At 34.8% G+C, this 22,422-nt stretch overlaps 3 protein-coding genes across 8 annotated transcripts; 2 read left to right on the forward strand and 1 right to left on the reverse strand.

Moving 5' to 3' along the window:
• Nucleotides 1-1,113: 1,113 nt before the first annotated feature.
• On the forward strand, nucleotides 1,114-2,584 carry LOC21407150 (NAC domain-containing protein 18). Its single transcript, XM_010109253.2, has 2 exons — nucleotides 1,114-1,605; nucleotides 2,096-2,584. The coding sequence occupies exons 1-2, from the start codon at nucleotides 1,114-1,116 to the stop codon at nucleotides 2,582-2,584; spliced, it is 981 nt and encodes a 326-aa protein (XP_010107555.2).
• Nucleotides 2,585-3,673: 1,089 nt separating this feature from the next.
• On the reverse strand, nucleotides 3,674-7,300 carry LOC21407151 (syntaxin-71). The gene is made up of 9 exons (XM_010109254.2): nucleotides 6,866-7,300; nucleotides 5,906-6,031; nucleotides 5,491-5,653; nucleotides 5,254-5,339; nucleotides 5,071-5,139; nucleotides 4,944-4,988; nucleotides 4,793-4,855; nucleotides 4,623-4,699; nucleotides 3,674-3,893 (listed from the first exon to the last, which is right to left on the reverse strand). The coding sequence occupies exons 1-9, from the start codon at nucleotides 7,019-7,021 to the stop codon at nucleotides 3,878-3,880; spliced, it is 801 nt and encodes a 266-aa protein (XP_010107556.2). The 5' UTR covers nucleotides 7,022-7,300; the 3' UTR covers nucleotides 3,674-3,877.
• A 6,428-nt stretch (nucleotides 7,301-13,728) lies between these two features.
• LOC21407154 (probable E3 ubiquitin-protein ligase RHG1A) lies at nucleotides 13,729-20,739 on the forward strand. 6 transcript variants are annotated; one of them, XM_024172933.1, is made up of 9 exons: nucleotides 14,386-14,607; nucleotides 14,684-14,794; nucleotides 15,016-15,150; nucleotides 17,594-17,760; nucleotides 18,095-18,841; nucleotides 18,977-19,374; nucleotides 19,539-19,637; nucleotides 19,725-19,862; nucleotides 20,385-20,739. In XM_024172933.1, the coding sequence occupies exons 4-9, from the start codon at nucleotides 17,661-17,663 to the stop codon at nucleotides 20,520-20,522; spliced, it is 1,620 nt and encodes a 539-aa protein (XP_024028701.1). In that variant the 5' UTR covers nucleotides 14,386-14,607; nucleotides 14,684-14,794; nucleotides 15,016-15,150; nucleotides 17,594-17,660; the 3' UTR covers nucleotides 20,523-20,739. The 6 variants fall into 6 exon arrangements, with proteins under 6 accessions (XP_024028702.1, XP_024028701.1, XP_024028700.1 ...); XM_024172932.1 differs by having other exon boundaries at nucleotides 14,386-14,794; XM_024172934.1 differs by lacking the exons at nucleotides 14,386-14,607; nucleotides 14,684-14,794; nucleotides 15,016-15,150 and adding an exon at nucleotides 13,729-13,765.
• The last annotated feature ends 1,683 nt before the right edge of the window (nucleotides 20,740-22,422 follow it).

Here is a 22,422-nt window from a genome sequence, read left to right on the forward strand (position 1 = left end):
TTTGTATGGAATTCTATGGATACCAAGGAATTAAAGACTAAAGTTATATATATAGATATGGAATATTGTTACTATTCCCTTGCAATTGTTTGAATGTGTTAATCAATTATGAATATAACATGAATCATATTGAGCAATAATATATGATGAACAGAGAAGAAAATTAATTTAGTGGAAGTCTCCCTCCAAGATGATGCATGCAATTAATTAATACAAAAGCCTTGCACACCATGACCATGAGCACAAATCATGGGTTTAAATTGCCATTATTTTAAAGAGACCTTGTTGATGGAAATATTTTGGTAAGGAGTGATAATGAATAATGCTAAGAAGACGAATTTCAATCTCAATTCTTATATGTACTAACTGATATAGTATGTGGGTTGTCATTTTTACGTTGACGGGTATGTAAACATTGTCATGTTAATTATTGATGAGAGATTGTAAATGCCACATCAGTTGATACAATATACAAGAGTTTGAATTGGAATTGGTGTCTTTAACATTACTCATGACTAAATAGGGGGTCACTCACTCTTTTTCTTTTTTTAAATAAACTATGAGAGAGAATAACTGATATTACTAGCAACATTGCAAATTGGTTGGAGGAAGGTCACTCACTCGAATAGTAAATAAACAGAGAAAATATTTTGATCAAAGAAGTCTCTTTGTAATATTAACACAATTTGTCCTATAATTAGTATTTATAAAGAAAGCTTGATATCTTTTATTTCAAACTAAAGAGATCCTTTGTGATACATGATCATTATTGGGGACAAAATATAAGATCGCTTTTCCTTTTCCTATCTTTGAACCTGAAAAATTGCAATTATCAAACGTCAGCCATTAGTATTTTATTACCCTTAGATGTTGTCAGGCTCTGCATGAGAATACAATCAAACACCTTATAATATTAGCTAGGATCTTATATAAACATTGCACAGTGACTATAAAACTGTACAATTACCATAACATTGGTCACCTGATCGATGATTTCCTAGCTAATTAGCTCAATATTGATTCCCTAGGGAATTCCTCCATATCACCAAGAAAAAATCACTAGGCCTTGTTGAAGTCAATCCCTCTTATAATTCCATGGAGATCATGATCAATATGGAACAAAACAATAGTACTCATGATCAGTTGCAACTTCCTCCGGGATTCAGATTTCACCCGTCGGACGAAGAGCTCATCGTCCATTACTTGAGAAACAAAGTCGTTTCTAGGCCGCTTCCCGCGCCCTCCATAATCACCGATATCGATCTCTACAAGTACAATCCGTGGGAGTTGCCGGGTAAGGCTTCCTTTGGTGATGAAGAGTGGTTTTTCTTCACTCCAAGGGACAGGAAATACCCTAATGGAAGCAGGCCTAATAGAGCAGCTGGTTCCGGTTATTGGAAGGCCACAGGAACAGATAAACACATTTTTAGTACTTCTTGTGGGACCAAAAGCATTGGAGTCAAGAAAGCCTTGGTGTTTTACAAAGGACGTCCTCCAAAAGGAGTCAAGACTGAGTGGATCATGAACGAGTATAGATTGCTTGATTCAATGATTTGGAGTACTACTAGTACTACAACTAATCCCAAGAGAAAAGGGTCTATGAGGGTAACTTATAATAACAGTCCTAATGAATTGATTGATATATATTGTGGTGGAGAATATTTAGATGCGCATTTTTGAACTGTCATATCATATTAAAAGGATTTACCATCTTATAATACGAAAGTTAATGAAATTAAGCCTATGAGTTTATAAATATTCGCCAGTATAGAATTTTTGCAAATATATATAATAGGGATTTACTTCCAATATCAATTACGAGAGAGTATGTATTATTGTAGAGTATTAGCACTAATAATTTTTAGAAAATAGGGTCTTTGTATTAGGGTATGTAGCAATCACGCTTGTTCTCATATGCTTTGAGTTAGTTAAGGAATAACTGGATACGCGTTTTTGAACGCCAGATCATATTAAAAGCATATCGTATGAAATCTTTAACAGTTCATATGCATTATTCACTCGTGTTAGTTACAATTATATCTACTTTCAGTAGATACCAATTGTTGATTAATTATTTTGTATTTTTCTGTTTAAGTTGGATGATTGGGTGCTATGCCGGGTTCGACAGAAGAGCAATAACAACACGAGGAGCACTTGGGATTCAGATCGGAACTGCTCTAGTTATAATCATGATCATGATCATCAAAATCATAATCATAATCCAAATCAAACATGTTCTAAAAGTACAACGTCAACACCCAGCCAGAACCTGGAAATGAACATGATCATAGACTATTTGTACAAGGATTTTCCCATGTTGCCCTACATCTTTGCCACCTCTCAACAACCACTAATTCCTTGTGTGGAAAAAACGACAGCTTCAAGTACTGTGAGCTTTCAGAGCAGCGAAAATATTAATCCAAAACCTAGCAGTACCGGTACTTCCGTTTCCAGATATGATGATCATGGTTTGAAGTGTCGTTGGGATATGGATATTCATCAAGACCAGTCCATCAAAGGTGCCAATGATCATGATTGGAGTTCCAAGATCCAAGAGATTAGTGGGCCAGTCTATGATCTGTAAATAGCTAAGCAATTCATGATGGAGTATCTAGCTTTATAGCATGATTGGGTATTGTTAATTTGCTAGCTAGTTAATTATTTGATTATATCTATATATATATATATATAGATATAGATACACACACATACCATTTCGTCTTATGTGAATTATAGGCTCTCTCTGTTGCTTCTTGTATTATAGTTTGTGGCTGTACAAAATAAAGTCAATAGAGAAAATATTTCTCGGCAGTACTGATGATGCCATAGATCAAAACGACAATACCATATGAAAGGCAGTGGGAAACGACACTATCCGGAAAACAGAGAGAGGACATGGTCCATCCATGTGGTTACAAAATATCGAGAAACGATACTCCATATTACAGGCCGGTCAAGGAGATCAACTAAATAAAGGAGATGAATTGAAAACGACATCCAAATAGAAAACGACATTATCTAAAAGAACCAACTAGCTCAAAACGACAAAACCCCTGAAAGGACAGGGGAAAGCGACACTTCCGCGAAATGAGATCACGGTCCATGTGGAAAAGGACAAAATACCGAGAATCAAAGGCCGATATTTACCACAACAAATACCTCAATGGCCGATAAACGACATTACCATAGAAAGGACAGGAAATAACAATAATACGACATAAACATAAAAAAGGCATCACACGAATGAACGACAAGATTGAGAAACGAGAAAAAGTTTGAGAAACGACAAACGACGTCAACTCTAGAGAATATATTACAAACGGGAACACGTACACGTAAACGACAAAAAATTAAAAACGACAGCGTACAAATAAACGACATGAACTTTGATAAACGACATCAACTTCAAGAACCCATAAAGGTTGTCAGAAATTGAAAACGTTAAACATGCTTAAAAAAAATCACCTCCTTGAGAGAGACTGGTGGGGAAAAATGGAGGTATCATCTTATTAAAGTATGTTCTGACAAACAAAAATTGAGAATATCCTATTAGTCAACAACACTTTAATAAGGAAAATGAAATTCATCCTAAAAACGACAAGATACAAAAGCGTTGTCCAAGATTCAATCAACGACAATTATATAAAAATAAGGTCATTTTCATTGAACAAATAACAAACCGCAAAAAAGTTAAAAATTATTTATACATTGATGTTGATGTCCTACAGCAAACCAAAAGTTAAATGCAAGTTTAGGCAAAGTCTCTTAAGCAGTAAACTTTAACTGTGGAATAATAGAGATCAAATATACCAGACTCTCACGACAAGGGAACAATACCACAACCAAAAACACTTGGAACAGTGAGACTTGGCTCATCTCACTTCTTCAATACACTGCAAGTGAAAAATGTTGCATCAGAATAATTCGTGTAGAATATTTAACATAAATAAGAGCAAGATATCAGCCCACCCATCATCAAAAACGCCAAACTTTCAAATACATGATAAGAGCTAAGAAACTAAGAGCCCGTTTGGTTCATGGATTATAACCATGAGATTATAACCATTTTCGATTTACGTGTGTTTTTTATGAGAGAAAATATTGTAGCGAACCATGAACTATGATTCGAATTAGAGAACGAATCCTCTAACCAAACGGGCTCTAAAATTTAATAGGATGACAGTTTCAACAGTTTGAATTTATTCAACCAAATGGTTTCCATTCTCTAATTCTTTTTCAAGAATTTAGTAAAACTAGAGTTGCACTTCTCATTCTCGAAGGAAACAAAAAAAAAAGATTTCCAAGAAGTTGAAGACAGACGATGATGGAAAGCCATATCCTCTATGATTGCGGAAGTCTAACAAATAAGTTCAGGCAAAAAATAACCCAGAATAAAAACTCTAATGTATCCTGAAAAATGCATTAACGCTTTCCTTCAATCCTCAAGAATCTTCTTCTTTTTCCTTTATTTATTTATCTATTTATTCTTATTATTATTATTTTGGCTTCAAAGACGGGCATAAATTGCTAAACGTCAATATGTTACTCTAAAGCACAAGTCCTAATCCAACACATTGACAATACATGATTTTAATATAGCTATACGCCAGATAGGAACTTACTTGTATAAATAAGCAGCAATTCCCAGAACTATAATCAGCAAAACAATATCAATACAGAAATTCCGGCTGGACCTCAGCTGGGTGGACAAAAAAAAATCAGCTTAGATGTGAAAGAAGGAAGCCTAATAATAGGAAAAGTTAGCTAACTAATAAAACTTGAGGGTCAGTACCTGGTTGACAGTGTCCTTGAGCCTGACATTTGTGTTTTTAAGATCAGATGCAGCTTTGTCTACCTGTAAGAGATAAGACCATTACATAATACTCTTCAAAAATCAAATCAGAGCACTCTAGAAAATTTGTTTGAAGGACGACATATATCACCTTAGTGTCAATCTCATCCATCAAAGGCACTTGCCTATCCAGCTCCTGATTGCATCATAAACAACGTAGTGAGTTCGAAAGAGTATCATACAATCCCTGCAGCAAAAAGCAACAAGAGACAACTAACCTCGTTCATATCGTGAGCCATATTTTTCAACGTATCCAAACCTTCTGCTATCATATCCAACCCTTGGTCCTGTGCAAGCGTAAAAAAGATAGTAAAACGCCAAACCATGCCCTAAAAGAGTTGTCACACATCTAAAATGGAATCACTCCTCCTTTAAAAGATAACTAAAATGATCTGTGTCACCTGCTTCACTCTCCTCGTTTCATACTCTTGCCTGAATTCACTGGATTCTTCAGTTTGTTGAAAGTATTCATCATCAAACCGTCCCTCTATCATCAATGTGAAACACATAAGCAAAGAAAAGTAGAATAATCAAGCAACACTACCCACCAATAATCAGTAAAAAAATCAAAGAGGTAAAATATAAGAGGACGCTATAATTGAAAACTTCAAACAGAAAATAAAACGTTAATAAATCACCTGAATCAAACTTGATTTCAGTACGGGAAGCCGAGGCCGCCCAACCTCCGGTTTGTTTGGGTGGTGCTGCTGCTGCCCCATCCGGGATAGCTTGTATCCTATCCGGCAAAGCAAGGACCAAATCATTACGAGCAGCAAACTCCTCACTTGATAACCCTTTAACCTGCAAATAGTATGTCTTAGTTTAATGCAAGCCCAAGCCCCAAACAGATATAAATTTGTATGTTACAGCTAACACGAGATGGAATTACACTACTACAACCAATAATCCAACAAACTTTTCCATTTCATCCCTGTATCCATCCACATTGTACGACTGAGATAATTCTCAATCTCGACGATAATTGACAAACAAAAGTTGGAACTTTTTCATGGAATTTTCCCAAGAAGCAAAAGTCACAAGTGGTAGACTGACCTTTTTTAGAGCTAACCTCTGCAATTTCGGAACCTCCTCAAGCAACCGAGCCTTGATCCGGCGAATTTCTACATTCAATGTGACCGCTGATGCTCTGCTTTTCTCCTTTGAAGCGACTTCGGCTTTCTGCAAATCAATTCATACCGAAGTTCAATTCAACATGAAAATCAAAACCCTGATTAACCCTAAATTCCCAGCGCACTAATTTCACTTAAACGACCTTAGATAAGCTAACATTAAATCATGTCCCAAATTCACTCAACTTTTCCTCCTTTATTCTCCTTTCTACGAACTTTCTCACCAAACAAACAGCAACCCAATCAGGAAAACATCTACAGAACAGAATATGGCGAGTAATTCGATTCGGCATGAGAATGAAAACCCTGATTAACCCTAACCTCCCAACGTATTCCACTCAAACGAGCTCAGATCAGCTAATACCAAATTAGGTCCAAACTTCACCCTACTTTTCCTCGTTTACTCTCCTTTCTACGAATTTTCTCACCAGTCTAATCAGGAAATGGTCTACAGAACGAGTCGTCTAGAGTAATTCAATGCAACGAGCGAACCATAACCCTAATCAACCCTAAACTCCTCCTAACAAATTCCAGTCAAACAAGCTCGGATCAGCAAATACCAAATTAGGTCCGAACTTCACTCTGTTTTCTTCAATTTCTCTCCTTTCTACGAATTTTCTCAGCAGACTAATCAGGAAAACTTCTAGAAAACATATGCAGAGTAATTATTCGACGCGAGAGCCAAAACCCTAATAACCGAAATTCCCGACGAATTCCACTAAAACAAGCTCGGATCAGCTAATATCAAATTGACTCCAAACTTCACAATGCCTCTTCTCAATTACTTTCCTTTCTCAGAATTTTCTCGGAAACCAAACAGCAACCTAATCAGGAAACCATCCACAACAGATCAAAAGATGGAGAGAACAGAAATTGGAGTGACCTGAAGAGCAGCCTCGATGTCAGCCTCGACGACGGCGTAGAGGCGGGCGAAAGCGTCGTCGCCGGATACATTGAGATCCTTCTGCTTCTCGACGTCGTACTTGTCGTACTTTTTGCAGATCGCATCGACTCTGGTCAAGATATCGATCACGCTCATCTTCTTGATCTTCTTCTTCAAACTTTTTCCTTCTCGATTTTTCTGGAATGAATCTGATCGGAAACTTTTCTTCTCTTTCGGTCGGCGATGAAAATTCGGTTCTTCAAAGGCGAGTTTTTAGTGAATTTTTGCGATGTCGCCGTGGTGGTTACTAGCAAATACCGCTGTTTCAAACCCAAAGCCACAGCCTGTATGAAATATTAAATTAATTTTACTAATAATTTTTTTCCTCACATAATTTTCAGGATTGTTAAAAACAGTTCTTAGTATTTTGATTTTTTTTCCGAATTACTATCTGAATTTTTATTTTTTATTTTTTTAACAGTTTTATTCCCTCGATTATATGGTGTTGAAGTTTTACATAAACACGCTACTCGATAAATTAGGACATATTTGGTAGCTTATATTGTATTGTATAAAAAATATTGTATTGTGTCATATTGTGTTGTATTATCATAATATAATACAGTGTTATCATAATACAATACAATATTTAGTATCATGACGTATTGTATAAGGGGTTAAAATGTAAAATTTTAAGAATTTTAGGATCAAAATGTAATCTTTTAAAAATATTGGGAGCAAATATAATTTGTAAAGAATTTTGGGGTCAAAATGTAATGGTATAAAAATTTTGAGATCAAAATGTAGTTTTATTCAAATTATAGGGTCAAAATGTAATTTTGTAAAAAATATGGGTCAAAATGTTATTTTTATAAAATATAAATTTGCATTAGCCCCCCCTCCCCCCCAAATTTTTTAATCAATTATAGACTCCGGCATGATTCTATGTCGGCCCGACTTTGACTCCCAGTCGTGCCTAACCTCAACATGAATTATGAATCCGCTATAAAATAATATAATATAATACGTCAAAAATGACTCATATTCAATAATACGACATATACCATATTAATTTATCATCCGTATTAATTTATACAATATGATGCTCACACCAAAAATTATATTGTTGTGTTATTATACAATACATCATACGACACTCTAATACGACTAAATAAACATGGCCTTAATATTTTCATTTAAATAATATTTTTAACCGGTCTCTACTTTATATAATATGGTAAATTATTATTCAATTAAACGATTAATTAATAAATTTTCATAGTCCCAAGATATTAATTTATAGATGTTTTAACTTTAGATGTAAAAGTATAAAATTATTATCGCCATCATTAACCTACCTCTAAACATTCTTATCCTTTCTACGGTGTGAATGTGATAACTTGAAGTTTTACGACACAAGTGGGTGATTTGATATTTTTTGGACAAAACAGTGCAGTTTTAAAAAAGGACAATTTGAGAAAAACCTCAACCAACATGACGAGGCGGTTTAAGGTATGCGGGTCATGAGCGGTTTGATCGATCCGACCTGATTAGGCTTTTGATGGAAAATGTTAAAAAAATAAATAAAAGACATAAAACTAATTTTGTTGTGTATTTTTACTATGTTGTGAGGATAGTTATTACTAATTTACTGTCTTTTTTAAGCTAAAAAAGATTATCCATAAAAAAAATAATGGTTCATATTTCATAAATTCATGCTTCATAGTATATAAGATAAAGTTGCGGGATAGTTTGAAACTGCTAATTGATGGAGTGAGACAATTTTAAAAGAAAATTGTATGGGAAAAACCGAAACCACATTTGCTCCTTATGCTTGGCGGGTCGAGCCATTTAAAACCGCAATTTGGCGTTTTAATGGTGTGGCATGTGAATGGTCATGTGAGGCGGGGCGATTTGGTGGGTTTTTTTTTAACCTCGTTGTATTATTATAAGTTCTCTCTTTCAAACCTTTCATGAAAGGAGATGACAAGTTTTACATCTTAGCACTATTATTCTTCCTCTTGTAATGATTCCCTCACAACCTTGGCAATAGACTCTCGTACCCTTATTCGGGTTCAATATGATTAACGATTATTTCTAAAAGAGAAGATCGTCACTTTGATTTTGGATTAAGTTACTTGAGCAATTCTTTATATTAAAAGAAAACACTATGCAACCTATTGTCATTTTTTGTGTTAAAGATCACATATGCTATAATTGGTGTTAAATTTCACTGTTAAATTTCACGCCATATTTAAAGTGGTGTCATTAGAGTCCAAAGGAGCGTTTGGAATTCGTTCTAAAATGATTTTATTTTTTGTATGAAAATGAAAATGAAAACGTTTTCAATCTCAAACAGAAATCATTTTTGAAAATGCCTTTGGTAGTTTTATCAAGAGATTATTTTCAATGCAAAAAAACTCATTAATGTCTCTCTTTGCTCGAGAGAGGAGAAAACAAAAACAAAAAATGAAAAATGACTAAAAGTCATTTTTCATTTCTCTCTCATTTTACACTAAACCAAAAAATCATTTTCATTTCTGTTTTTTGTCTTTATTGCGCCAAACACCGTTTTAGAAATGTTTTCATTTTTTTTCTCAAAAAACGTGAAAAATAAAAACAGAATCAATTCTAAACACGGCCCATGTCACTCACTTCCGTTTGTGCCTTGCAAGTTGCAATTCATAGGCAGAGGTAGAGTTGTAAAAAAATGGGTTGTGCAAATAGATCAGCATATGGCTTGCCTCTTTGACTTGGTACCCGTTCGTGTGATGATCAACTGTATATTTAAAATACATATTACAATTTGGGACGGTTTTAGCCTATAAAAGACTGAGCAAGCTATTAGGCCACTTGTGGCCCTATTTTATCGAGAAAATTACTGAACTTATTTTTAGAGTGTATGTGTATCAATTTTTAATCCTTACTATTGAATAACACCCTTTTGAATAATATAGTTATTTGACTAAAAAAGATATTAATTAAGAGTAATGTGTAAGAATCCAAACCCACACTCTAAAAGGGCGTTTGGTACGTAGTAATCAGTAAGAATCGTTTTACTAGAAAAGTGATAGAAGATAATATGATTCCCGGGAAACATGTATTGTCACGTTTGGTTATGTACAGGAACCAGAAACACCATTTTACTGTGTTTAGTTGCCTATAGTAATATAATGTATCTTTTTATAAAAGCAATAATTTTAAACATTTAAAAACCAATTAAATTTTGTTAATTTTGTTAAATTAGGTGATTATATATTTTTAACACCATAGATTTCTTTATTTTTTTTTCAAATATTATAAAAATATTTAAAAAATTACATTGTAGAAAAAATAACTCAACATTTTTTGTAATTTATTTAATAACAAATTAATTTGTTAAATTTAATAGATAAAATTACCAAGAAAAAAAAACACGTTGGTCTTGCATTTGTCTCTCACTCGTCTCCTTCCCTTACGATAAGGAAAGATTAAACCATATCTGCTTAGTGATGGGGTCGGCGACGACGTCAGAGGCGCAAGCTAAAAGTTGCGATGGAAGGGACTACGACGAAGGTAGGTGAGTGACATCGAGGAGCCTTGAAGGCGGCAACCAGCTTTGAGGGGGCCTGGGTTGGTTTTTGTCGTTGGTCTCGCGGATCCATGGCGAGCTTTGCCGAAAATAGGTATGTGGGCATCGGACAGGGGGTTGCGATGGAGACAACTAGATCTAAGAAGCGGCAACGAAGAAGAGGAAGATGATTCTGGCGAGGTCCGACGATATCCGGCAACTTCACAGAGCTCCGGTGATTATCTTGGTAGGGAGGGGGAGTTCGGCATCCATTACGAACATGGGCGAGCTCCGGAGATGAGTTAGTGGGGAGATGGTATTCAGCGGCCATGGTAAGGATGGTGAGTTGTGGTGGTCAGGGTGCTTCTACAACGGCGGATCTACGGTCGTCGAGATTTGCAACACCGGATCTATGGTGGTGGTGGTGGGGTTTGCGACGGTGGATCTGTGGGGTGTGATGATGTGCGATGATGAGTTTGTGATGGTGGTGGTCTATTGAACTTTTTCTCTTGGTATTCAGATTCCTAAGAAAATGAATTAACCATAGTGAATGGGTTTTTAGATTACCTCAAAATGAGGTAAAGTGAATCTCACTTTCTTAGGAATGAAAAAAATTACAATTTTTGTACCAAACATGATAATTTTATAGGACGCGTTTGGAACTCATTCTAAAATAATTTTGTTTTTGGTATGAAAATGAAAATGAAAACGCTTCAATCGCAGACACAAATCATTTTTAAAAATGCGTTTGGTAGTTTTATCAAGAGATTGTTTTTAGTATAAAAAAACTCATTAATATCTCTCTTTCTCTCTCTGCTCAAGAGAGGAGAAAACGAAAACAAAAAATGAAAAACGACTAAAAATCGTTTTTCATTTCTCTTATTTTACACTAAACTAAAAAATCGTTTTCATTTCTATTTTTTGTCTTTATTGCGCCAAACACCGTTTTAAAAACGTTTTCATTTTTTTTTCAAAAAACGTGAAAAATAAAAACAAGATCAATTCCAAACACGATCATAGATTCTCATTCTCACGATCAATATTATACACACCAAACGTCTCTTAAAGGTTCACTTAAGCACCACGGCTCGTTTTTCCTTCATGGCCCATGTGAATCGGGCCGGACGGTCCTCTTTACAGCTCTTATGATGGGAATGGGTGGAAGACAAAATCTTACACCCGCCGTGAATAAACCGTTCCTTGATTAGGTTGTGTATTTCTTTTACTTCTTTTCTCAAGCCTAAACCGCCATGTCCAATACACTTGTAATTGAGTAATAGGATTGGGAAGAAAAACCACAATGCCGCCACGATGACCATGTACAAAAGCCATATTGTCGACATGGTCCTACCCATTCCAAATTTACACGCAATTTTGACCATACGGTTCTCATTTGAAGGGAATCTATCTACAAGAGTTTCCAAATAAAATAAGAAGTAAGTGGGGAGTTTGGAAAACTTTCATCAATTTTCAATACGTCATCTATGACAACCACATATTTTCTCATAGATTTCTCATCCATTTTTTTTAAAGTACACATAGGTCTCGTTTGCTTTGTAAATTTAAATTTTCAATTCGAATTTAAATGTGACATTTTATAACAGTAATAAAAAAAGTTAAGTGTGACATATTCTGAGAGTTTTTAACTGTTAAAACTTAAAATTGAGAAGTCAAATCGGTGAAATGAACAACGTCGTATACATTTCTTTTGTCACTAGGTGAATCCAATCCAACACACAAGTTAGGAACATTTTTTTAACATTTCAACCCATAAAAATCTTCCATTATTTAGAAAGGTAAGCTACATATTATGCCCCTGCCCTCCAACCCATTATTTATTACTACCTTTTTTCCTTGGTGCTTACCCAACCAAAAGGTGTACAAACAAGTGAAGAAAAGCATATATTATATTAAAAAACATCAGGCTAATTATGATTTATAATGATTTTAAGCAACCAACGTTGATTTTGTCAAATAAATTGTGTAATTGCTTGAATTTTGAAAAAAAAAACAAAGAGAAAAAAATAAGCGAACGAAATCTCACATTACAAAGATATTTATGGAAAATCAATATATGCCTGCGTGTGATTTATGCCTGGTCAAATGCCCACGTGTCATTTTTACCAAGAAAAGAAATTCCCATGTGATTTAATTAGGTTCTGAGTTTCAATTTACGATTATAGATTCTTTAATACGGGATGTTTTACATAAATTAAAAGATATTGGGTATAACTCAACCTAATAAAATTAGCTTATTAAGAGAGAATTATCCTCACCTTATTAAGTGGATCATGTCAATATTTCTAGCCAATGTGAGATTTTAATACGCCCCCTCACGCACAGCGTGGACCATGCCAAACTGTTGCGAATAAGTCGATATTGGGGGACCTAACATTCTAAAACTGGGCATGCTCTGATACCATTTTACAGAAATTAAAGGATATTGAGCCTAACTTAACTTAACAAAACTGACTTATTAAGAAAAAATTACTCCCACTTTATTAAATGGATCATGTTAATATATCTAGCTAACGTGAGATTCTAATATGATGCATTAATTTTGAAAGAAGAAATAAAAGAGAGAGTCCCAACAAGGGAAAAGAACCATTTAAAAGGTGAAAAATCGGTGGAAAAAAAAAAAAAAAGAAACATTAAAAAAAAAACAGAAAAAAACCCCTGATGAGCCAAAAAAAAAAAAAAAAAAAAAAAAAGAAAAGAAAAGAAAAGAAAAAAAAGTAACAAAGCATTCGTCGCAGCGGCGACGTTCTTTGGGCCAGCCGTCCACACTCTCTGCAAAGGCGCAATGTCAACTAATTAGAAAATTTGTTTTAAGAGGTAATTAGGGAATTTCATTGGTATGTAATTATAAAAAAAATCATTTTTAAGCTGTTAAATTAATCACATATATGCACCAGAAATTCTTTAATCACTTTAGTATATATTTTAGGAAAGGCCTTTTTTTTTTTTTCAGAAACGTATAATAATTTTTTAGAAACGTATAATATTGTTTAATTACTTTAATACCTAGCACGGAAATGTTGATCGACAATTCAATAATATATTATATATCAATAAAAAATTTAAAAAAAAAAAGTCCAGCCAAAGAAATAAAAAATTAAAAAACGGAAGTAAAAGAAAAATTACGGAATTGATAAAAAAAAAAACACAGACGGGCTGTGTCGGTATCCGGTGACGGTGGGAAAGTCCAGCCAAATTTCTCCTCCTCTTGTTGTTATTTGTTCAGACAATTACACCAAGACCCTCTTTATTTCCATTTCTCCTCTCTCTCTGCAAAACAATCTTATCTCTCTTTCTCTCTCTAAACTTTTCTTACCGGCACCGGCTTCCAGGTATTTTTAAATTTTTTTTTTCCTTTCTTTGCATATATAATATATATTGTGTATTTGTATGTGTGAGTATATATAAGCTTATATATATATATATGTATATTTCGGGTTTAATATAATTCGCTTTACGTGCGATTTTCTTGATGTGTGTGGTCCGATCATCGTTTAGTTGATCAGTTATGGCGTTTCTGGTTTTTGGTTGATGATCGGTGTTGTCCGATTCGCCGTTTGCGACATCTGATTCGCTGATCGTTTTTTATTTTCTATTATTTTTAATTTTTTTTTTAATATTATGTTTTGCTAATCATTTTGGTTTTCTTTTTCTGTTTCGTGCATCGTAGTTTATGGCTGAGGCTTTTGTATTTGTGATTTTGAGAATTTTAACTGGTTAACAATGTTCCGAACTTTTGGATTTTAGCTTTTGTTTGGTTCTATATTCTAGGCGAAAAAGTATGGCTAATGGATTGTGTGGAAGGTTGTTATGATGCATGCTTATTTGTATTAGTTTTGGTTCTTGACGATGATCAGCATTTTTTGGGTAAATGAAAGTAAAGAATCGTTGTTTGGTCGAGTTGGGTTAGTAATAATTTTTTTTTTTTGTTCTTTTTAAGCTTAATCTATTCATTTATGGTATTTGAACGAATATCCACTGATGTCCATTTTACTTTATGTTACCTATATTGAGAAGGTAATAGTAACACAACTTGAGATTTTTCAGTGCTTAGAAATTCTGGGGTTTATCGAAGGCTTGTGTTGGTAAAAAAGATTTTTGAGGAGGAAAGTGATGATTGAAGCTTTTTGTTATTCAACAATTGCTAGATCATAGCTGGGGCTTCATTGAGCCGGTAATAGTAGTAGTACTTGTAGTTTCTCTCCGGATTCTTAAGCATCTACCGGGTTTAGATGGTTTTCCTTATGCAGGTTTTCCTTTTGCTGATGAAGTATAGTTATTGTTAACTTAACTCAGTTTTGAACTCGAGATTAACAATAATTAGGACGAAGTATTGGAATGATGATATATCTGATGTGCAGGTAAGTCTTCGATTTTTATGAGCTTTGCTCTTCTTTCATAAGTATTTTCAAAATTTTTTTTTGAGAAAAAAAATGGCATTGAAGGTTAAATGCATAGTTGAAAACTTTTTGTATAGATACTCCTTTGATCTAATAGCTCTCTTGTTCAGAATATTGAAGATAGTGAATAGGTTAGTTCTAGTCCGCAGTTTTCATATTCTGAATTGCAAATGGTGTTGCAGGCACCTTGTTGTCATTTGTACTTCCGAGGGAGGGATTCAGTTGAAACTTTGCCATCTCTACTGGACTTATTAGCATGACCTGTTGCCACTATTGAGTTCTATAGGCCGAACTTATTTTTTGGAAGAGACACTTTGGTACTAAAGATTCTATGTTTGAACTTTCTGTATTATGTAGACCTTGTTGTAGAAGAATTTAATCTAACAACATGGTCTGGTGGCCCATCCACCTGATATAGTGGGAGACTAGTGCAAATGAAGATTTACTGATGATGATGATGATGATGATGCGACGATTGTCGTATCATGGTTTACTGTTTAATTAGTTATGGGAGATGTATGGAGTGTTATTGCAAGGTAGAGAGAGTGGTCGTCATGAAAAGACGTCTAATAAGTTGTATTTTTCACTTCTTGAGTGATGCTGGTTGGTTGACCTTGTAGCCTATACAGTAGCACTACGATAAAAACTTTTCATAGCCTACTCTTCTTTCTCCCTACCTCCTTATATGGAGTTTTCTTTGATTGCCTTTTGGAGGTATTACTAAGTGGGTTTCATTGAAGGATCTACTGTGTATGTGTGTTTAGGTGAGTTCATCAAAAGAGTTGTGTACTTGATGGGATTTGGGGCAATTTGTACTATGGACTTGGGAACTTAGTCTATCATGACTCTGGATTGGCCAAAATTCTTTACAGACCTGGTTGCCCTATTATGGTTGTTTGGCATTATCTGCTGGTTGGTGCTATAGTTGCACGCTGATTATCAGATGTTGCAGCCTTGAGCTGTGTTAGGTGATTGTATCCTTGATCTTATCCATGCGATGATTACCTCACATGCGTAAGTTGATCATAACAACCATCATTGAGGTGCCAATGTTTCTAACAGAGAGAGAAACGTTCGATTCTTGAGGGTGATATAGGTTATCAAAATGGAGGAGAGTTGGATACTTGGACTTTGCTTGTAGTCGTTATTGCCTAGATGGGGGTCAGTGGACTCTGTTGGCTGAAGGGTTGGTTGCTTGTCAGCTTGGTTCACTAGTAACTGTGCCTTTGACGAGGTTCTTCTGCACTTTATTAATGGAGATCTTCAAGATTTTGTATATATGAATATATCCTTATTGCTGCTAGAAAATACTTTTACAACCATGCCTCTCTGATGAGAGTTTATGAATACAAATCGAAAGCTTTTGTCTTTAGATATAAACAGTTGTATCTTTTGGGAAAAAAAAAGTACAGCACAGTATTTGTATCATATAGACAGTTATGAAAGATTCTACGTATTTTATAACTAGCCATAATGGTCATTGAAATTATTAGATGAGCCCCTTTATTTTTGGGGGATGATTTGTAAGTTTAGAAACTTGATGTGGTTTTATAGAATTTTACAAATTCAACAATCTTTATGATTCAAGTAATATGCTCCACTTAATATGCTATAACACAATTTGTTGAATTTCTTATTAGCTAGCCGAATATGTCTTTTGATAGTAGTTTAATAGATTCAAGGGTAATTGTTAGAAACATGATTCGTTCATCTTGGTTGGACATGCTAACGATCATGCACATGATAACGATTTTAGGTGGTCCACATCATGCGTAGTTTGTATGTGCACGCCCAGTTTGTATGAATAACTTTTATAAGTGGTTTGATATTAAAAATAAAAAAAGAAGAAATAACTGATTTAACTTTTATAATTGACTTCCTGTGTTTATCTTATTTCAAGTCATGATTCATCTATTTCCTATATTTGGAATTTTGCGACTAGGAGACTTTTTGGTTGTTAGCTGATTCTCGTAGTGTATAGCTCTTCTGCTAATGTTGATATATCAAGCAACTTTCTATAGAGAGCCTCTGCTGAACACCAGCTTAGTGCTGGGCTTGTTTCCTTTACTGAAAAGGTTTGTTGAGACACCTTGCCTCTATGTGTTCAATTATGCACCTTTCCGTAGCTGCAAGGTTCTGTTCAATATATCTTAGTCCTTATTTTTCCCAATCACTGGGGTAACGGATTACCTTATATTTTCTAGACTGGTATTCAACTCTTTGGATGGGTACAGATGTGTCCCCCCACACTGAGAGATATATCGTCGATGTCAGTTCTATGACTGTTTCCTTCCAATGATGTATCTAATCAGTTTATGTCCATAGATGGTTCTGGGTGCGGGCAAAAGGGAAAGAAACACTGGTGTTGTTTTGGATAGGAAAATTTCATAACTAGATTGTTACCTCTTATGCACTTGCTTAGTTACCAATTATTCTAATTCAGGTATTGTCCTTTCTATTAGTCTCGAATATATTACGCATTAGTCATTTCTTTGCTTCCCACTTTTGAATTTCTACTTCTGCATGTGAGTATGACAGAATAGGTACTACAAATCTAATACTGTATTAATATTTTTAAATCAAGCTCTTTTCCTTTGCCTTCACGATTTCCGTATTTATTTCTCCAGGATAGGTATAATATGCTGCTTCAGATGCTTTTTTACATTATGCGAATTTTTTTATACGGGAGATGTTACCAACTGTTTCTAAAAATCAAGTTATTCTGCAATTTGAATCTGAATGTGTCTTCTGGTCATGCAGGGTGGTTTGCCTTTGGCAGATTCTGACTCCAGGACATAAATAACATCAACTCGGGGGCAACAAAAATATGGGACATAGGCATCTATTTAACACGTCTCAAATGTTTGACAGTGACCATGATCAAAACTGGAATCACATGCAGACAGAACAATCGTTTGGGCATATGGGTAACATGACTATAATTTATTACTGGTTTATCATCATTACTTTGTTATGCACACCAGTGTTGAACCTTTCAATCTTTTCTCGGGGCATACATTTTTTTTTCTCGCCTTTCTAAATTGCATGCTCGGGCAAAATATGAAACGTTACCTGTGTAATGCCACCCTCTACTTTGTGGTGTCACATGACATACAAATCTGATGTCATCTTTCTGTGTTAAATTTTCTTTTTTGGTGAAATGATTACGATGTCATTGTTGAGTTTCTATCATCTTCAATGTTTGTTGTAGAATAACCGTTGTTGCCATGGCTGCTTCTAACTCTTGATCTAATACTGCAGCCAGGGCCGGCAGTGCAGACAATGGTTCGTTCTTTTATCCAATGGAAAACATGTTTGTAGATGGAATGCATTTTGCTTCACATTGGAATCCTCTACCAAGGTCAAATGGGTTTTCTTCCTCAAGTCACAATGTTGAAGTACCGCGTTATCCACCCGATGCTTCAGGCTCATCTCACGATCCCTTTCAGCATCCATTAAATGGTGGAACCTTCCCTGCAGTTGCTGAAAATTTTGCTCACCACACCTCTTCTTCCAATTACGACAGGCAGACATTGCAAGGCGTTGAGGGTGGTTTTATTGATCTTACGATGGGTAGTGGAACCGGCCCTCACAAGCGTAAAAGTCCAGGAATCCCATCTGGCTGTGATAGAGGCAGCACAAGCAGATACTATGGTGCTGGGAGTTCTTCTGACGTTCCTATACCTTCAGAGTTGCGGCATGAGAAAGTAGGTTTAGATACACAGCACATGCCATGGGATCTTGTTAATATGAATCCCAATTACAGAGGACATGGTCTTTCCATAAGGGCTGAAGGATCTATGAGGAATGTGAGAAGCCGGTCTACACACGACTTGGAGTCCAACCTAGCTAGGACACATTTATCCAGCAATCCTTCGCATAATTCCTATTCTACAAACCCCATTGAGCATCCTAGCACACTGGATCTGTCAGTTCAGCCTTCAGCTGGATTGAACAGAGAGTGGAACCATTTTGGTATTTCTCCGCCCGGGGGTGCTCTGGTTTCAGGTTAGTTGCAGCTATATTCTTAGCTTCCTTTTTTTAATCGTGACTGGTATATCTTTTCTTAAGTGATACATATAGTCCGGGATTCATTCGAGAGTGTCTTTTTTTTCTCTTTTTTTTTTCTTTTAAATGTTGCAGATACGAGTGTTTTCAGTCATGAGCCTGTGCAACGCTTCCTTTTAGGAAGCAATTCCAGCAATGAGGGATACCATCATGACTTCATTCAAAACAGAAGTGGTGTGGTTCCTCAAAGCTATCCCGGTACCTCTACCCAACCCGTGAGAGGTGTTCGCAGCAGCTATTCTCAAAGATCCAGCCCAACTATGAGGGCTTCTTCAAGTAGCTTGCGGCTGGGGCATGCTGCTCCTCCTGATGAGGGATTGCAATTGGTAACTGAAAGTCACCCAAGACATCCTCGGCCATTGTCCAACATAGGGTGGCATAGTGCCGAGAGACATGGCAGATCCAGAATATCAAACGAAAGATATCGTGTAGTATCTGATGAGACGGGTTTCCATGATCGGTTTTCTACTGAAGTATGTAATTCACCTGATGTGCTTCCTTCATTCAAAACTATCAGTGTTTTACTTTCATGATCCAACAGTTTGGTTCATTTTTGGTTAAAAACATCTATAAAATCTTGTGCTGAAGAAGATCACAGGCAATTCGACTGACTGCAGAAGATATGATATCTTTTCAGGGTTTTATGGTTGTGGAGCGTTCAGCCTTGTATGGTTCGAGAAATATCTCTGATCAGCACAGGGACATGAGGTTGGATGTAGACAACATGAGCTATGAGGTAACTGACCGCATTCCTCTCTATGTTCTCTTTTTTTCCTTTACATTTTTGTGGGTCTTTGAACATCATGGATAATGTCTGAAACAGGAACTTCTTGCGCTTGGGGAACGTATCGGGAGTGTTAGCACTGGTTTGTCTGCAGATTTGATGTCAAAGTGTGTGACAGAAACCATATATTGCTCATCTGACCAAATCCAGGAGGAAGGGACGTGCGTTATTTGCCTGGTGAGATTTTTTTTTTTTCTTTTTCTCACTATTAAATTGAAGTTCTTGATGCAACTATTGTTACGGCTTAGACTCTAAGAGTTGTTAATAGGCTCCGAGTATCCGATAAAAGGTTTTCTAGTCATTACAAATACTCAGTCAAGGCATTAAAACTTGTTACTAATAATAGTCTTGCATACATACATATAAGTAAACTCATAAACATATAGACGCGCACACACACACTACTGGACAATCAGATTATATATATACATATGTATAAAAGTACGTTACTTGTTATTCTCTCTTATCTTTCATATTTCTAAACATTTTACATCGAAATCATATCATTAAAAAATGCCAAACTTAACGAAATTTGATGAAAATCTAATGGTCAAGTGTTGTGTGGTATGGGTAAGATTTCCTACCAAGCATTTTTCATTTATCATTTTTTTTTTTTAAATTAATCTTTGGTGCTGAAAAATACTTCAGTCAAATTATTCTTTTTAAGTGACTTTTGTAAATCTGTGGTTTAATTGACAGGAGGAGTACAAGAACATGGATGATGTTGGGTCACTGAAAACTTGCGGTCATGATTACCATGTGAACTGCATCAAAAAGTGGTTATCAATGAAAAACTTGTGTCCCATCTGCAAAGCTCCTGCTCTGGCTGATAAGTGATAATATGAAGGAAAAATAAAATGGGTCATTTATTCTTTCTATTTTTGTTTGCTATATATCATTGTTGTGTATATATTCGGATATGATCCTCAAATGGAGGAAAGAAAACTTGTATGGGATTGTTGTAAAAAGCAAACGCTAAGCTAAGCTAATCTGCCCATTTGTTTCAGGCTTCCATCTCAATTTTAGTTTTGTGAAGCCTTTTATTTAAAGAAAACCCCACTTTTTATCTAATTTTATTTTCTTCCAATTTTCAAAGCTCTTTTTTTTTTTTTTTATAAATGTTTTTTGAACAAAGTACGCAAGAAATCGGATGGTTATCATCATCATTTTGGCATGATTTCTAATTTAGCAATAATCTTGCACAAGAAAGAAAAAGATCCTTGCAAGGTTCTACAGGAATATTCAAGACGTGGAAATTTATACGGAAAATAACTTGTACTTCGCAAATCGCATGGGCAACCAAAAAAAAAAAAAAAAAGAAAAGGTGTATTCGCTAGCAACGTATTAAGAGGTGTAAGTTTAGACTACCGTCTTGGCTCGGCTCGGGCCCGACGACTTAAAGAAAAATTTTGAGTCGGCCTAGTGTGATCTTAAAAAATAGAGAGTTGATTCAGTTCAGTCTTAAGTCTAAAATGTTTAAAGGCCGGTCCGACCTTAAGCCTATAAAGTATTTAAATTTTTTTTTAAAAATATGATGTTCGGAACGGATCAGTCTTGTTTTAAGTCTAAAAAATTTAAGATCGGGCCGATAGTTACGGGCTTTGAATCGGTCCGTTTACCGTGGTTTAAACTTGCAGTTCTAATACTTGGTGACGAAGAGGGAAGTTGCATATTTTTGGTTTAATATTTTTTTTTCTTTTTAGTATAATCATCAAATAAATGCAACCATTAGTCGTTGAAGTTTATTAACAACAGTATTTGTGAAAAGAAAAAGAAAAGAGAAACAATAACCTAATCCGGGTTACTAGTTAGTAATTTTTGCAGTTGTAAAAAAAAATGAATTCAACAGAAATGTTACATATTGAACATTTGGTGCATGGTAGTAGCAAATATGTATTACTTTAAAAGAATACGGGGTTTCGTAACATTCATACCTCCTATGATATAATACAAAAATTAAAATTAATGCAACATGAATTGTGAAATCTAATATGAAAAAATAGAAGATTGTACCAAAAAGTTTTACTTAAAAAGGATCGTATTAACAAACATATCAAACATTTTAAAAGTATTAAAGATCAAAATTAAAGTCGAGATCAAAGTCTGAAAACCTGATCGAAGTTCAAGGTTTGAGACCAACATTGAGATTAGGGTCTAGGGTCGATACTGTGATTGAAATTTAAGATGAGATTGAGCATATATTTAAATACAATCTTTTCTTGTAACACATAAAGACAATGTTTTATTTTATTTTTTGATATAAGACAGGATTAAACCCGCAACTTTCCATCTAAACTCCTAAGTGCCATTAAAAGGTCTTAGGTCCCATTTATTTTATAAATTTGAGTTTTGTTATAGTAAAAAGTTCTCAGAAATAATCAGATCTAATTTTTTTGCTACAGTAAAAAAATTCTCACATAAAATCATATCTCAACTTAAATTAAAAATTTGAATCAACGAACTAAACGGACTATTAGTTGGTAATGCTTTATTTTTTATTTTTTAAAGAATTATTTCTCTGTCATTATTATATTATGAGAGATATACACACAATCTAAATCGATGACACAATTGACACAAAATTAATTTAAATTTACTCAATTTATTAAGCTTCTTATTTAAAATATAAATAAATGCGGACAAATATTTTTATTAGAAAATTTTTGGCAGATTTAATTTAAATAAAATATGAAAAATATAAAATTTATGACTTATATTTATAGTGTAAAATATAAAT

This window comes from Morus notabilis, unplaced genomic scaffold (genome assembly GCF_000414095.1).
Source record: "Morus notabilis unplaced genomic scaffold, ASM41409v2 Scaffold342, whole genome shotgun sequence".
Taxonomy (NCBI): Eukaryota; Viridiplantae; Streptophyta; class Magnoliopsida; order Rosales; family Moraceae; genus Morus; species Morus notabilis.

Bases quoted from the DNA above. Each gene is read 5' to 3' on its own strand.
- LOC21407154 (XM_024172934.1), top strand. From the start codon at position 17,661: ATGGGACATAGGCATCTATTTAACACGTCTCAAATGTTTGACAGTGAC. The intron at 17,761-18,094 runs GTAACATGACTA...CTAATACTGCAG, and splicing joins ACAATCGTTTGGGCATATGG to CCAGGGCCGGCAGTGCAGAC. The intron at 18,842-18,976 runs GTTAGTTGCAGC...TAAATGTTGCAG, and splicing joins CGGGGGTGCTCTGGTTTCAG to ATACGAGTGTTTTCAGTCAT.
- LOC21407150 (XM_010109253.2), top strand. From the start codon at position 1,114: ATGGAACAAAACAATAGTACTCATGATCAGTTGCAACTTCCTCCGGGA. The intron at 1,606-2,095 runs GTAACTTATAAT...TTTCTGTTTAAG, and splicing joins AGAGAAAAGGGTCTATGAGG to TTGGATGATTGGGTGCTATG.
- LOC21407151 (XM_010109254.2), bottom strand. From the start codon at position 7,021: ATGAGCGTGATCGATATCTTGACCAGAGTCGATGCGATCTGCAAAAAG. The intron at 5,340-5,490 runs GTGATTTATTAA...CATTGATGATAG, and splicing joins TGAAATCAAGTTTGATTCAG to AGGGACGGTTTGATGATGAA. The intron at 4,856-4,943 runs GTGATATATGTC...TATCTCTTACAG, and splicing joins TGGATGAGATTGACACTAAG to GTAGACAAAGCTGCATCTGA.